This window comes from Puntigrus tetrazona, chromosome 1, assembly GCF_018831695.1.
Source record: "Puntigrus tetrazona isolate hp1 chromosome 1, ASM1883169v1, whole genome shotgun sequence".
Lineage (NCBI taxonomy): Eukaryota > Metazoa > Chordata > Actinopteri > Cypriniformes > Cyprinidae > Puntigrus > Puntigrus tetrazona.
In genome coordinates, this window is record NC_056699.1 from 12,548,276 (window position 1) to 12,562,714 (window position 14,439).

The following is a 14,439-nucleotide window of genomic DNA, read 5'->3' on the forward strand; positions in this document are numbered from 1 at the left end:
GAGGCAGTGGGAAACGGTTCATCTTCACTAAACTAATAAATCCATTCAAATAAATGTATAAAAAAAGAACTATTTTGTCGCACTCGATGTCCTAAAAAAAATCCGCCTGTGGGTTTGGCCATCGTGAAAAAGAATGATTTTATTTTAAGGTCTATTATTAATTCCATGGATGGATGCAAACAGAAGCCCCGTGGTCCCAAGCGTTAAAAGATGTGACAAGAAGAGAGAAAGAGGAAGAAAGAGTGGACGCTGATGTAAGTTGTGTGTAGGACAAGTTTGGCCTTTGATCTCGGAGCGGAGAGTGGTGTGTAGTGATGCGGTTACATCGCCCCGGGTCACCGTGACAACAGACACCTGCGCGGGAACACCGGCGCTCGCCTCAGAAGCCCGGAACCCAGCCCCGCTTTCGCGGCGTTTTATTTATTTATTTATCGCAAATGAATTACAGACTTTCCGTCATGCGCGAAAAGTATTGTAATTAAATAATTGACCTCTGGGCCAAAATTATCTGAAACAAGCCACGGGCCACTCCATATTAAATTAATAAGGTCTAAAGCTTCATTCATTATTCTGCCTTTAGCCCTCTATCAATGGAACACGGCTTTATGAGGCGCGATTAAATGAGCTACATTTGTTGTTTTCTGAGTAGAGGTCAGAGAGTCCCGAACGGCGCGTCTATCGCATTGTTCTGCGCTCAATTGTGTCTGTGTCGCCCGTGAACCTCGGGACCTCCAACCATCGCGTGTCGGGACCCAGCGCGTGCGTTCACGTGCGTTGCCGGCGTTGGGGTGGGGAAAAAAAGAAGATAAATTATTCTGCAGAAACCTTGTTAGGTGCGATGCAACTTAAATGTCTCGCCATATTTATTCTTCTTATTTATTATGAACATTATTCGACCTGCGTTATTGTTCGGCGTGCCTAAATATTCATGCATATGCATTTACAGTACAATGCGCTATATATATTATATATATAAATTAATACTGCACTGCCTTAAAAGAAAATGTTTTAATAACATGTAAAGTTATTGCAGTTCTTATTTAACCCTAAAATAAGCTCGGTTACGATTCTTGCGCATGTTTAAATTTATTTAGGTTACTATGTCCTTGTTATACCTTTAAGTACTGAGTGATATTAATTAGCTACGTGCACTTACTGTATGGTTAGGGTTAGGATTAAGGTTTGGCTTAGGGTTACTTGCATCTAATTATGCATAATATGTTGTTATTATAATAGTTAGTACATTTAGCATGCGTAACAAGCACGCCTTAAAATAAAGAGTTACCTCAGGCCTAATTTTTTTTGACTAAATCTCGTGTTCTGCATTTAACTTATCTCCCGAACCCCAAATCCCTTGACGCTCTTAAACTTGTCAACACCAGAGAGAGAGAGAGAGAGAGAGAGAGAGAGAGAGAGAGAGAGAGAGAGAGAGGAGCGAAAGTTATACGACTGAAAAGTGTTACTAACAAATGAACAGATACGCGCGCGTACACGCATATCCACGGCCCATATCTGAAGAGTGTGTGTGTGTGTGTGTGTGTGTGTGTGTGTGTGTGTGTGTGTGTGTGTGTGTGTGAGTGTGTGAGTGAGTGAGAGAGAGAGAGAGAGAAAGAAAGAGAGAAATAGAGAGAAAGAGGAAGAAAGAGGGCATCAGCGCGCGGCTCTTTCTTGACTTTGCCCCATAATCGTTTCACGCTTCCTTCAGAGTCTCTTTTCCACCTAAAACGTTTAGTCTCACTCCAGTGAACAATTGCAACGGCGCAACAGGGAGCGGAAGAGTCACATTATTTCAAACTACCATTCGTCAAAACCACTGTTACAAAAAGAGCAGAGAGAACGGCAACAGAGGATATAGGAGAGGGAACTTTTTTTTTTGTTCTCACCCCCCTCCCGCTCATCCCTCTGTCCAACCTCTAGCCACGGCATGGACTTGGACCAAAAGGGTCCATCTCTGCGCATCGGACGGTCGGGTAGGGCCTTGTTTCTCCATTTCATTTCAACTACTATTATTTGTTCAAAGTTGTCTACTGATAAACCTCCGTCTCTTTTACGAAACGAGGCTACCTGATGGGCCTGCGCCATTCGCGCGCTTACCGCAGGGGCTAACGCGCGTTTTATAAAACCGCTCTGTTTTGGGTCGACCCTTACATCGACATGGATTCTGGTGGTGACACTTTTTACATCAAAAACCGAACAGCCTCGGCCTAGAATTTCTCTTAAGCTCGCATTTTGGCCACACCTTTGCTGACTCCGTGATTCTGACAGCAACGCGCTTTTGAGCTCGAGGCGCGCCGGGTTTAGGCCCATCTGCCGGGACTGTTCCAGCCCGAAGGGGACATAACCAAAATTATAAACCGCCGCGCGAAATTCCAAAACAACTATAAGCGAAACCGGTTACGTCTGCCGTCGCACAACGGGGTCGTTTAAAAGATGCACGCTCCAACAGAAAAAGGTTTGAGCCCCCGAGTGTGAGTCTCTATACCGCTGATGTTTTCATTCGCAATCCGCAAGCATGAATTATGACGGTTCGGTCCGTGGATAGCTCTGTGTTTTCATAAACGTTCCGTCGTTCACGCGTCACGTTCAGAACTCCCAGTGAAGTGGCGCGCGCAGGGGAGGTTTACGCGTGGATTCTGTCGGTGTCGGTGCTCGTTAAACGGGAGGTCGCTGCACAAATCGCGCAGTGTATAGTCAGAACTGGCTGTTGTCATCTGGAAATTGTATTGTGTCAGTGTAAAGCTACGGGGGCAAAATCAGACATGTGCTTTAATGGCCCTGCCAACTAAAGCGGGAGCTATACCAATTGAAACCAGTCAAGGTCGTTCATCTCACCTAGTTCAAAACTATAAGCTTTCATTGAAGACTATATCAGTTCTCGAGTTTTATTAGTTATATAAGTCTTCGATATATATATATATATATATATATATATATATATATATATATATATATATATATATATATATATATATATATATATATATATATACACACACCCCTCACTGCTATTCAGGTCTTTTTGTGTCAAGAGAAGTTGGCATTGATAGGCCAACTGCGCCTGGGTTGAAACACTTGATGTCTTGCAGTCGTTTGGATGGAGCTTCTTTCGAATGATTGCACGTGGGACATGATTTATGGGACTTTCGATTGAACAAAAACACAACCTCCACTTCTCACGAATACAATATGAGAGTTTGTATGTGATTCACTGCACATATGGCCAGCTGGAGTGGACATGAAAACCACGTGCTTGGCTTTGACTCCGACGCTATGAAATATTCACAATTATTAATAAACATTCAGTTTCGTGACCACCTCTGAACACTTTTACAGAAATGCTATAGAGCCTGCTTTTGTTTACCATTTATGTTAATTTCCTTACGTGAGCCCGACTTATTCATGTTTTCTTAAAACATGTAATATATTTTTGTTAACGATTAAACAAATGTTCAAAAATCCAAACCAGAACCGAAATAAACGTTATAAGCGACTTAGCTGTTTAGTTTGAATATTTAATTTGCTAAACATATGCAGAAAATTAATTTTCTTTTAAGCAATGATTTTAATATAGGACAGAATATGAGAGTAGCACGTAAGCCACACCTGGTAATTTTTTGGGGGGTAAAAGGGGCACACTGGATGAGTAAGGTTATTTATCTTGCTCAAAAATGTAATATGTTTAATCTGCCTAACCTTCTAAAACATGCCTGCGGTCCGCGTTTGTCTTTAAACACAAGGAACAACACAAATGACAAATAAATGATTGAGAAATGTCTACTGAAAGCCTACACGGCCTTCATATCACTCAAAGAAAACGAAAGTGTTCAACTTAATTGTTAATGTAAGTCAAATAACTTGTGATACGCTTATTTAAACATATTATTAAATTTAAATCGGAATAGGCTGCAAAAAATATAAATAGCGATATTGTCCATTTTAATATTGCAGCACGTTTATCATTAGATTCTGTGATTTCACAAGTGTATTAAGTGAGCGTGTGTGTGTGTGTGTGTGTGTGTGTGTGTGTGTGTGTGTGTGTGTGTGTGGAAAGCTGACGTGATCCGGCTTCTTCACACGAGACTAAAGGTTCGCCCCCTCGTGGCACTTAAGGCGCACCGCGCGAATCTTTCCAAAACTCAGAACAGGACGAATATGTATTTAAGCACATGCCTTTTTAGCACGAGCCACAGGACCCCAGCGACTTTAAGGTTACCTTTTTCTTACCACACAGGCAAATGCGTGTAATTATAGTTGTGCATCTCTCACTTTATATAACACCGAGCACAAATGATGCACGAAAACTTTCTCCAAAATGTTCTCAAACAAAACACAAAAGAATCGGTTTTAGGAGAGTGAAGGTTTGCATTGCATCCAGACCAAAAAACCAAAAAAAACAACATCTCGACGCAGTCTAATATATACGTTTTGCAACGATTTCGTTTTAGGCTGTGATTTGAAATAAAAGTTTTGTTTTAGCAGTGTACGTTTTTGTAGCCTATATATAATGAAACAATCGAAAAACCTAAAAATAAAACATTCAAGTGTTTTAATTCGGTAGGGGAATTTAATCAGTTTAATTCAAGTATGTTTTGTGCGCGCGCGCGTGTGTGTGTGCGTGTGTGTGTGTCTAAGTAAAAAAAAAACAGCCTGATTAAATACCACATTAACGTCTATTACCCTAATATCAGGTTTTGGTATTATACTGATCATTATGATGCTATCCACCACAACAATTATCGCTAATCACCGTTATTTAAAAAAAAAAACACGTTACAGTTACCAAGTCAACTAAACTAAAGAAGACTAAATAAATTCTTAATAATCTGCTGGAAAGATGAAAAACAGCAGAAGCGCGCGTGGAGCAGCGCTCGTGTCCGTCAAACTATGTAGATTAAAAAAACATTTTTCGAAGCCGCATAAATAACGGATCATTTGGGCAATTTTAATAATAATGCATAACCATTAAATTCGTTTATTAAGATAATTTGCCGATTTTTTTTTTTGCGTTTCGAAGTGTTATTGGACGTGCAAGTAGGCGGCCATGGCCTGTTTCTAATTTGCAAATACAATAGGCTACTGTTTGAGAAACTCTATTTTATATGCGATTTTTTTCTTTCACATGCACATATAAAATGTGTACGCACAACGAGTCGAATGCCATAAGCAATATTTACGATTTTCAATGCATTACATTAGCTTATTCGTGTATTTGAAAACATTCTGACGCAATGCCTAATTATTAACTATTTATTAATTAGACGACTGAAAAGAGCGCAAACGGATATTTGAAAATTTCAATTTTATCCCCTTTCTTAATTGAAATTAGACATGGGATCAGCGACACCGCTGAACCAACTTCGATTCAACACTCCCTATTTGTCAGCGCACAATTGGGACAGCACGTCACTCTCATATTGGCTGAGCGTCAGCCAATCGCCGTCGTCTTTATCTGAGCGCGACTCGGGGTGATTGTGACGGCAGAGGTGCGGAGCCCCGATAGGTAGGCTCGTGTTGATTGACAGTCGAGCTCGCGCTCGGTAGTAGATTCAGAGCGCCGTGGCTTTGGCGCTGTCCACACGAGAGCAGGTTCTGAAACGCGCCGTGAGCTCGTGCAGTGTTCGCGCGGTAAGGACGGAGGCTCGACCACTGCTTCTCACTCACCGCCGGAGCGCTCGCGCCGGAAGACCATCCGATGAGAGCAGACAGACAAATTACACCACCGCGTCAGCCGTCTGAGACTTTTTCGTGGATTTTTTACGCACGCGCCGAGTGCTTCAAAACTTGACAAAGCCTGTTTTCTTCTTCGGGACATTTCTTGGACATTTTTTTCCAGTTCAGATTCTTCGCGCTATGGCTATTTTTCGTTTTCTGTTTAACTTTGGCGACCGTTTCGATTCGGGGTCCTTACCATGCACTTTTTAATTTCGCATGCCCACGCTCGTACGCCTATTGTTTGGGGATCTTCGCGCTGTCGGAGTTACCTGCATTTTGTATAAAAAAAAAAACCCCAGACAGTTTGGGGGCGCGCTTTGGGCGATTAGAAGATCGAAATGCAAGGAAATCGCTTTTACCTGAAGATACGTTGAACACGAAGTAAATGTTTTGGCTTGTCAGAAACCTCGCCAGGATTTTAGAGATCCCTGGTAGAGACGCGCTCTGACAGGGCGAACCTCGGTCACAGTTCACGGGTCACGGTCAGTGGAGCGAGGATGTCGAGATAGAGCTTGGAAACGAGTCTTCTACGTTTTTATCTAAAGCTCAAGACTGTTCGGACTAATATTAACATTTGTACACATCTCCAGGACTTTTTTTTTTCTTACGAGTCCTCGCTGATGTCTGATGTGGTTTCCCCTGGATGTTGGGCCGCGGACGCAGTCGCGTGACCCCGCGGGGTTGTGTAGCCTGACCGCGCGCTTGCGTTTCTGTTGACGAACCAGTGATGAATCAGAAAAAGCGTTATTTATGAACGATCTCGTTTCGTTTACCCCGCGGAGAATCGCAAGAGCTATTAACGCTTGTACTTCCGCTCTTGACCTCAGGCCTTAGGGTCTTCGGGTTCGGTTGTTTATTTTCCAACCAAAGTTTCCACACGCTTCCGCACAGCTGAAACCGAAACGCTTCCGAGCAGAACGGACAGAACACGTGCGCGCAAACCTTTAAAAGAGCAAAGAAGAGGGGGACATTATAAGCTTTTTGGTGTGTTTTTTTTCTTCACGGGAAGGCCTGTTCTACTGATCGATGGAAATCCACTGCAAACACGACCCGTTCGCAGCGATGCACAGTAAGTTCACGGCAGACTTTCACCTAAAGGCTAAATGCTGTTTAAACGCTTGATTTCTTTTAAAGTTCTCCGAAAAGTCCCGTTCTAGTATTTACAATTCTAACAAAACTAAAAAAATATATATATGCTCTAATTAAAGATAAGCGCTTCGCGCGCAACCTCGAAACAGGCAACAGTGCCTTACGTAAAAGTGAAGTTTTTGCTGTATAGGGGGAGTTGTCTCTTTTTTAAGAACGGGGTTGCTTTGTTAGACCTTTTGCCTACTGTTTGACGATCCCTGGGGGGAAAGAGAGGGGGGAAGAGATCGCGGCCAAGGCCAGCAGCCAGCGGACACAAACTGAACTTGAACCGCGGCAAACAGCCTTTAAACGCTTCGCTTGAGGCTGGCTGTAAACAGGCCGCTCGTGAGGTTAAAAGCGAAAGCTGAAGTTGCCCGCTGTAGCGGAGAGATGTGTGGTCACTCACTCGTGACATGGCGGACACCGGTGGCCCCCCAAGATACCAGCGTCGAGGGCCCGTCTTCTCTTTCCCTCACTTTATTTCTCGTCCCCGTTGCCGCCAGCGCGCGTTTACGAAAAAGGCTATTTAGCTCGCTAGACGTACTTTGCAATCAAATGTAAAAATATTCGCAATGGTTGCAGATTTTTGTAAATTATTTAAATCCTCAATTTGTTCGAAAATAGTTGGAAAATTAAAAATCGCAGTGTCTTTGTTACCAAAACCAAGAGCTGCCAATCACACATTATGCGCCTTGAAAATACAATTGTGATCTCTCTCTCTCTTTCTCTCTCCCTCTCCCTTCCCTCTCTCGCTCATTCTTTCTTTCTCTTCCAGTCTTCTTTCTCGCCGACGAATAAAAGCTCGTCCGCCAAGCCACAGCAAAACTCAAATACGCGCGCACCCACCCACGCGCACACGCGCATCTCTGTGAAATGACATCCGTCGGCACGGTGAATGAAACGGTGGATTAGATGTATACACGTTTCAGAGGCTAGAACGAATCACGTTTCCCCTCCGCCACAATATCTCGACACAATCCGCGGGGTAAAACGATTACACCGACAAATGTCAAACGGCGCAAGCCTCGAGAATAGACTGTGACGCGAACCCGCGAGACTTTTAGAAAAGACACGGAGAGGAAGAAGGCTTGAGGATGCTTTAAACTCAAACTTATCTCGCTTATGAATATTAATAAGGCTCTGTGGGTTTTAAAACGTGGGATCGTGAAAAGTGTGAACTCTTGCACGAAGTTGCTGTACTGTGGCGCAATGAATTAGATGTGACGGTTGTTATTAGGTCACCGGTTGGCCTCCTACATTTATTACAGTCTTGTGCTTTATTGACGTAAACGACGAATGCAGATTAATATGATTTTTTTCCCCCCTAGAGATTTCAAACATTGTTTCATCCGATCTTATTTAAATGTAAAACGCAAACCTATTTATTCTCAATAACTCAAAATGATAATAACGGTTATGCTCGGGAGAAGAGCTTTGGAGTTTATACTAAGAGAAAAAAAATGCAAAAATTATAAAAAGTGTCATTGTTCTGTTTGTCTGCTCTGATTTTCCCTTCTTGGTTGTCTGTTGTCGCCTATTTTTTTTTTTTTTTTTTTTTTTTTTTTTTTTTTAATTTACGGCCACATTTTACGAAGATTAGACTAAATGCCTTATAATAAATAAATAAGCAGGTATTATCAACGAGGCATAAAATATTAATATGTTACGGTAGGCTACGTGATGAACTTGAGTATAAGATAGGCTATATGACAAAATAATAATTAATCAGTCACAAGTTTGATTTACTAACCCTGCAATAGTTTGTAAGATAATTATGATTAAAAAAAATATCTCTTTAAAACTTTTTTTCAAAATCTAGCAATCCGTTTATTCAACGCTGGCTACTTCTGGTTTATTACTTTAATATTAAGTTAAAACTTTTTTTTCACTGTCAGATAAAACGGGCTCTCTTAACCGTTTGGAATACATCAGAGATTTAATTTTTATCAAGCTGAATTGTTTTCGGAGCACGCCGAGTGTGAAGGTAGCCCCGGACTCGCCTGTCTGTGTCACGTCGCGTCGCTGCCGTTTGCTTCGCTCTGTTCGGAGCGGTTTAATCGCAGCGGCCGATAGCGGATCGTAATGGAGCAGCGTCTCTAATCGGGTTTATTTTCTGGATGGGGGAGCATGAATGTCTTTCAGCCGCTCTCGCTATTTCTAAACGGAACCTGCCTCGAAATCAATCAAAGCTCTAGGAACACTTCGATTTATAAGCCAGCCGTATTTGCAGAAGAAACGGGCGAAAAGTCTCGGCCAGATCACATCTGAATAGCTTGTTTCGTTTAATCCCCGCTGCAGCCTTTTCTCTCTCTCTACGACACGCACTTATATTCAAACAAACACACTCGAGCACGCTTTCTTTCGCTCTCTAACACAAACTTGCTATGCAATGCTTTGCACATAACTAATGCTGTACATCAGTGCTTATAGCTGCAGATGCCCAAGTCGACTTAAAGATAAACTCATATAACAATAATAATAAAAATCTGCATTTATTTGGAACTTAAACGAGCCCTTACATAGGAGGAAATATTTTACACTAAAGTTTTGAGGTTGTTGTATTTCACTGTTTCTTTTGCAGTGGGTATATATAATTATGGTAGCCCTTTTTTTTTTTTATTTGAACAGGAAATTAAGCAAAAACCGGCTTTGTTTGAAAAACAGTTATTCATTTAGCAGACTTACCAAAGTGACTTACAAATGAGGAATATGTTTGCACGCCTAATTTTAAATGCACATCTTTAAAAATCAATTTAGGTAGTCGACTCCACGACTTCATCGCTTTGCTCAAGGGTGTTCAAATAATAAACTGTAGCAGAAAGACACATTAGGAGAAAAAAAGAAGAAATGTAGGAAACGTAAACATTAATAGAAAGGAAAAATAAAAGGGGGTGAAATGGAAAAGAATACAAAACGCGCTAAAACATGTTTACTAACCGACCTCTCAGACGTCTAACGAGTTAAATCTCTCGCTAAAAGGATTTTTCGAAAATGCATTTTTTCATGCATATCGCCTTGAGAAAATGAAAATGACATGTAGCTGGGTTTTAATTTTCTGTTAGCTGAATTTATGTATTTAGTGATGGGCACACAAGGCCAGTTAGGTCTTTTTGATATTGCCTTCTCGGATGTATTTAAGATCCATTACCCCGTAGCTTGGATTAACAGACACCCCCCAGTTCTTTTGTGTGTGTAAATGTGTGTTTGTGTGTTCCCCTTCTGAAGCAATCAGTATGTTAATATGACAGATTGACTGGATTACCACGTAGACTTCTGCACTGAAATGATGATAAGATACTGAATTCTAATGAATATATACAGTACGAGAATGAGGGAAAATTGCTATCCAAAAGGCTAAGCCCACTAAGGAGGTCCATCCCACCACCCACTGTGCAAAAAAAAAAAAAAGACACACAACAACCGATCTAGACACACAGACACAAACAGACAGACAGACACAAATACTAACTTGGGTGAGGAGGTCATGTGCAGTTCGCTAGGTGACCACCAGGGGTGATATGGTAAAGAGGAGAGGAAGGGACTGCATAATCGTAACCTTCAGGTCAAAGACACACACGCACGCGCGCACACACACACAAGGCTGGGACAGCAACGATTTTTGCCCACCGTGTGTCAGCTTCTGTATTTAAGGAAGATATGATTTGCTCAGTTTCCCTTTTATTGCTGTTTGTGTCTGCAGGGCATGGAGGGGTGAATCAGCTGGGTGGGGTGTTTGTAAACGGGCGGCCCTTGCCTGACGTGGTGAGGCAGAGGATAGTAGAGTTGGCCCATCAGGGCGTGCGTCCGTGTGACATCTCCCGCCAGCTCCGGGTCAGCCACGGCTGTGTCAGCAAGATACTGGGCAGGTGAGTTCTGCTTATTGTACAGAAAAGCGAAGAAGCCTTTTGAGTTTACAACACTAGCAAAAAAAAAAAGTCCCAAAGTTCATAGTAAGAACAGCGGTAACACCATGGTATATGCAGTATGCAGTTGCCATTAAGTACAACTCTAGGTTTTTGTGTGCTTTCTATTACTTTCATATACTAATTACATTTAAAGCTTTGATAAGTACACTGCCAATCGAAGGGTTTAGGGTCAAATTGATATTTTTATTTATTCTGGACAAATTAAATCGATAGAAAGTGCCTTTATAATATTACAAAAAATCAGTTAAAAATAAATACTATACTTTTTATTCATCAAAGGACACTGAATTTTTTTTTTTTTTTTTTTTTTTTTACAAAATACTGAGTAGCATAACTGTGTTTAACATTGATAAAATTATCTCTCTCTCTCTCTCTCTCTCTCTCTATATATATATATATATATATATATATATATATATATATATATATATATATATATATCCTTTTTAACACTTTATGCAGCTCACTTGTCAAGCTGTAAACAAACAGATTAACATGAGCGTACATCATAAATGAAGAGCGAATGAGCTTTTGGCGAACATGTTATGCTGGATCTCATTATAGATGTCAAATGAGAATTTCTTGTGATAATGAATGATTATTTCATATATCAATGTACAGGCAAAGCAAAGTTGGCTAAATGTGTTTGTAGTGTGCTCTATCAGACACCACGGATTAGTTCCCACACACGGAGTTTGCCTAGTCCCAGACTGAAAAGGATTTTGAATAGAGAATCTCTATTGCCTGTGCTATTTTATCCAGAACCAGGCTTAATCTTTGCCTGGGAAACCAGCTTAATGTCCTCTATTGCATTCAAACAGTGGGGCCAGTATGTGTTTGGAGTCTTGCCTTTAAATGCTTTCCAACCCTCCTTCCGTTCTTTCACCGAGTCAACTTTTACTTAATCCATAATAAATATCAATTTCTGAAATATCCATGCACTGATTAATGCTGTCCGTTCGCTTGATATTCCCTCTGTCGTCGGTTCAACTAGAGGCTGACTCAGCGCTTCCTTTCAAAGAAGACACGTTGAAATTCAAAAATTCTCAAATCTCGCACTGAAGCCAAAGTCAAAGCGCCGTCTTTTCTTTCTGTCTTTCTGGGACAAAAAAGAAAAGATTCATCACATTTTACATTTGCATCAAAATGACACTGGCACCATACGTCTCCCGAGGCGGGAGGGATGGCTGGAAGGACGGAGAGAGAGAGGGAGAGAGAGAGAAGGAAAGAGAGAAGGAGAGGGAGGAAGGGGTTAAGGGGGAGGACAGAATTTGAATGGATAAAGGTGTGGATTAGTGCTAGAGCCTTTAGCTATATCAAAAAAATGTGTTTCCCATTGTTCTCCTTTGCCTCAACCCTCTTCCCCCAGCCCTGGTCCAACTCACTCAACCGTTACTGCGGCGCTCGGTGCGGTGCGTGCGTGTGTGTGTGTGTGTGTGTGTGTGTGTGTGTGTGTGTGCGTGTGGTAATATCTTCCCTCCCTCTTACCGCTCAGGCAGAAAACACACTAATATGTGGGCTGCAAGTGAGGTTTGAGTAAATAAGGCGTATGACTAACTCTGCTCTCTTGTTAATGAGGGAATTTTCTGCACGCTCATTTTCATGGCTGTGCTGTACGAGCTGTGCTTTTGGTTTATGTTTGTGTGTTGGACCTTAACTAAACTAAAGCGGTTAGACACGTGAGATGAAGCGGAGCACCTAAAACCTCCTTAACCTTGCTAAAAAAGCTCTGTGACGCACAACATGGCTTACGGCTTTATAAAACGACAGTTTCGATAAATGTGTTTGTATTAATATTCTAAGAAAACGTTCGTTTATTCATATCAATACAATTCCCAATCCTTATAAAAGCATCCTTATGTGTACCACAGTTTTCACAAACAAATTAAGCAGCACAGCTGGTTTTATGATTGATAGTAATAAATGTTTCTTTAGCGTTAACCAGCAAATTAGTATAATTATTAATTATACATTTAAAATAGCTATTATTCCACCAAATTAACTCATTCTTAATATATTTTAGAGTGTTTAATTAACGTGTTATTATTACAAATTAATTAAAATCAATATGTGAGAAAACCAGTCAATTTATATTGGTATACATTATCTGATGTTTGTTGGGACAATATTTGACTGAGATACAACTATTTGAGCATTTGGAATCGGAGGGTGCAAAAAAAAAAATCTAAATTTTAAGAAAATCACCTTTAAATTTGTCCAAATGCAGTTCTTAGCGATGCATATTTAATTTCAAAAATTATGTTTTGATATATTAATGATAGGAAATCTTTATAAATACTGCTAATACTGCTAATCATTTTGGAATAAAAGTAAAAATTATAATTTTGACCCAGACAATGCATTGTTGGCTATATAGCCACATATATACTCATGCTACTAACTGGTATTGTGGTCCAGGGACACTTTCACACACACACACACACACACACACACACACACACACACACACACACACACACAAACACACAACTTTGAGATTCAATTTTGAGATTTTTTTAAACATTAAAGATTGCTAATTGTTTATTTTATATCACTAGAACCCTTTTTGTCAATTGTTTTCAATTACAGTAACTATTTTTAAAAGCCATTTTCTCAAAATGAGTTTTTTCTCCTACACTGAACAATAAATCACTTCTTGATGATTATTTTACCATTTCCAGCCAACTATAGGCTGTTTGCACTTGTCATGTATCTTAATTCAGCATTATTACAGAATGCGTGGTCACAGGTGTACTGTTACCTGCATGCCTTTAAAGCGTCTCATCCGTTCAGAATTTAGACCAGATCCTGTTTTAAAATTCTAACATAACAAGGTCTGATAGTGCTCAGTCTGTTTTTGTGTAAACAGACTGAACAGACAGATATTTGCGTGTTTGTGAAAGGTATATGTTGTTCTCAGTGTCTGAGTTAATAGTAACCGCTGACTGGCATTACAGACATGCGGTGCTGGAGAAGCATATATTCTGACTCTCTGCTTATCTTGGCTGGTGATATACAGCTCTCTATCTGTCTGTCTCCACAGGTACTACGAGACAGGCAGCATTAGACCGGGGGTGATCGGAGGCTCCAAACCAAAGGTTGCTACACCCAAAGTCGTCGACAAAATCGCTGATTACAAACGCCAAAACCCCACCATGTTTGCCTGGGAGATCCGAGACAGACTGCTGGCAGAGAGAGTGTGTGATAATGACAGCGTGCCCAGCGTCAGCTCAATCAACAGGTGTGTAAAAACCGTCCATTTACCTTCTTCACACATTTCTGATTATCTAATGTCCGTTTGATCGGTAGTTATTTAATTCACATGCAATTTTGATTGGGTTTTCTGAAGCCTGAATCCTGGAGAAATGTCTGCTGTAAATTCAGCTTTGCCATCACAGAAATGAATTACATTTTACAATGTATTAAAATAGAAAACAGTTATTTGCATTTGCAATATTTTAATGCTTTACTCTACTTTTGATCAAATTAATGCGGTCTTGGCGAGCTTAAGACATAAGAGACTAACACATGTACAAATGTGTTACCTCCTCCAAACAACCCAAAGGTGCTGTGCTTGTGAGAACAAGGTGCTTAGTAGATAAGAAAAGCGATAGAGCGATGGAGAAGAGATGGAAAGAATGGAGGGAGAGACGTAAATAAAGGAAAACAACGC

The 14,439-nt window shown here is 40.7% G+C and overlaps 1 protein-coding gene across 4 annotated transcripts in view; it reads left to right on the plus strand.

Annotated features, from left to right (window-relative positions):
- Nucleotides 1-1,652: 1,652 nt before the first annotated feature.
- The window catches only part of pax5 (paired box 5), a 40,963-nt gene continuing 28,176 nt past the window's right edge, over nt 1,653-14,439 (plus strand). For 2 of the 4 annotated variants that reach the window (XM_043243829.1, XM_043243855.1), the window contains exons 1-3: nt 1,653-1,970; nt 10,541-10,706; nt 13,810-14,007. In XM_043243829.1, coding sequence (XP_043099764.1) covers nt 1,925-1,970; nt 10,541-10,706; nt 13,810-14,007 — 410 coding nt within the window. In that variant the 5' untranslated portion in view covers nt 1,653-1,924. Of the gene's footprint in view, nt 1,971-4,617; nt 6,782-10,540; nt 10,707-13,809; nt 14,008-14,439 lie in introns of those variants that run through there. The other 2 variants (XM_043243846.1, XM_043243837.1) reach the window with 2 other exon arrangements.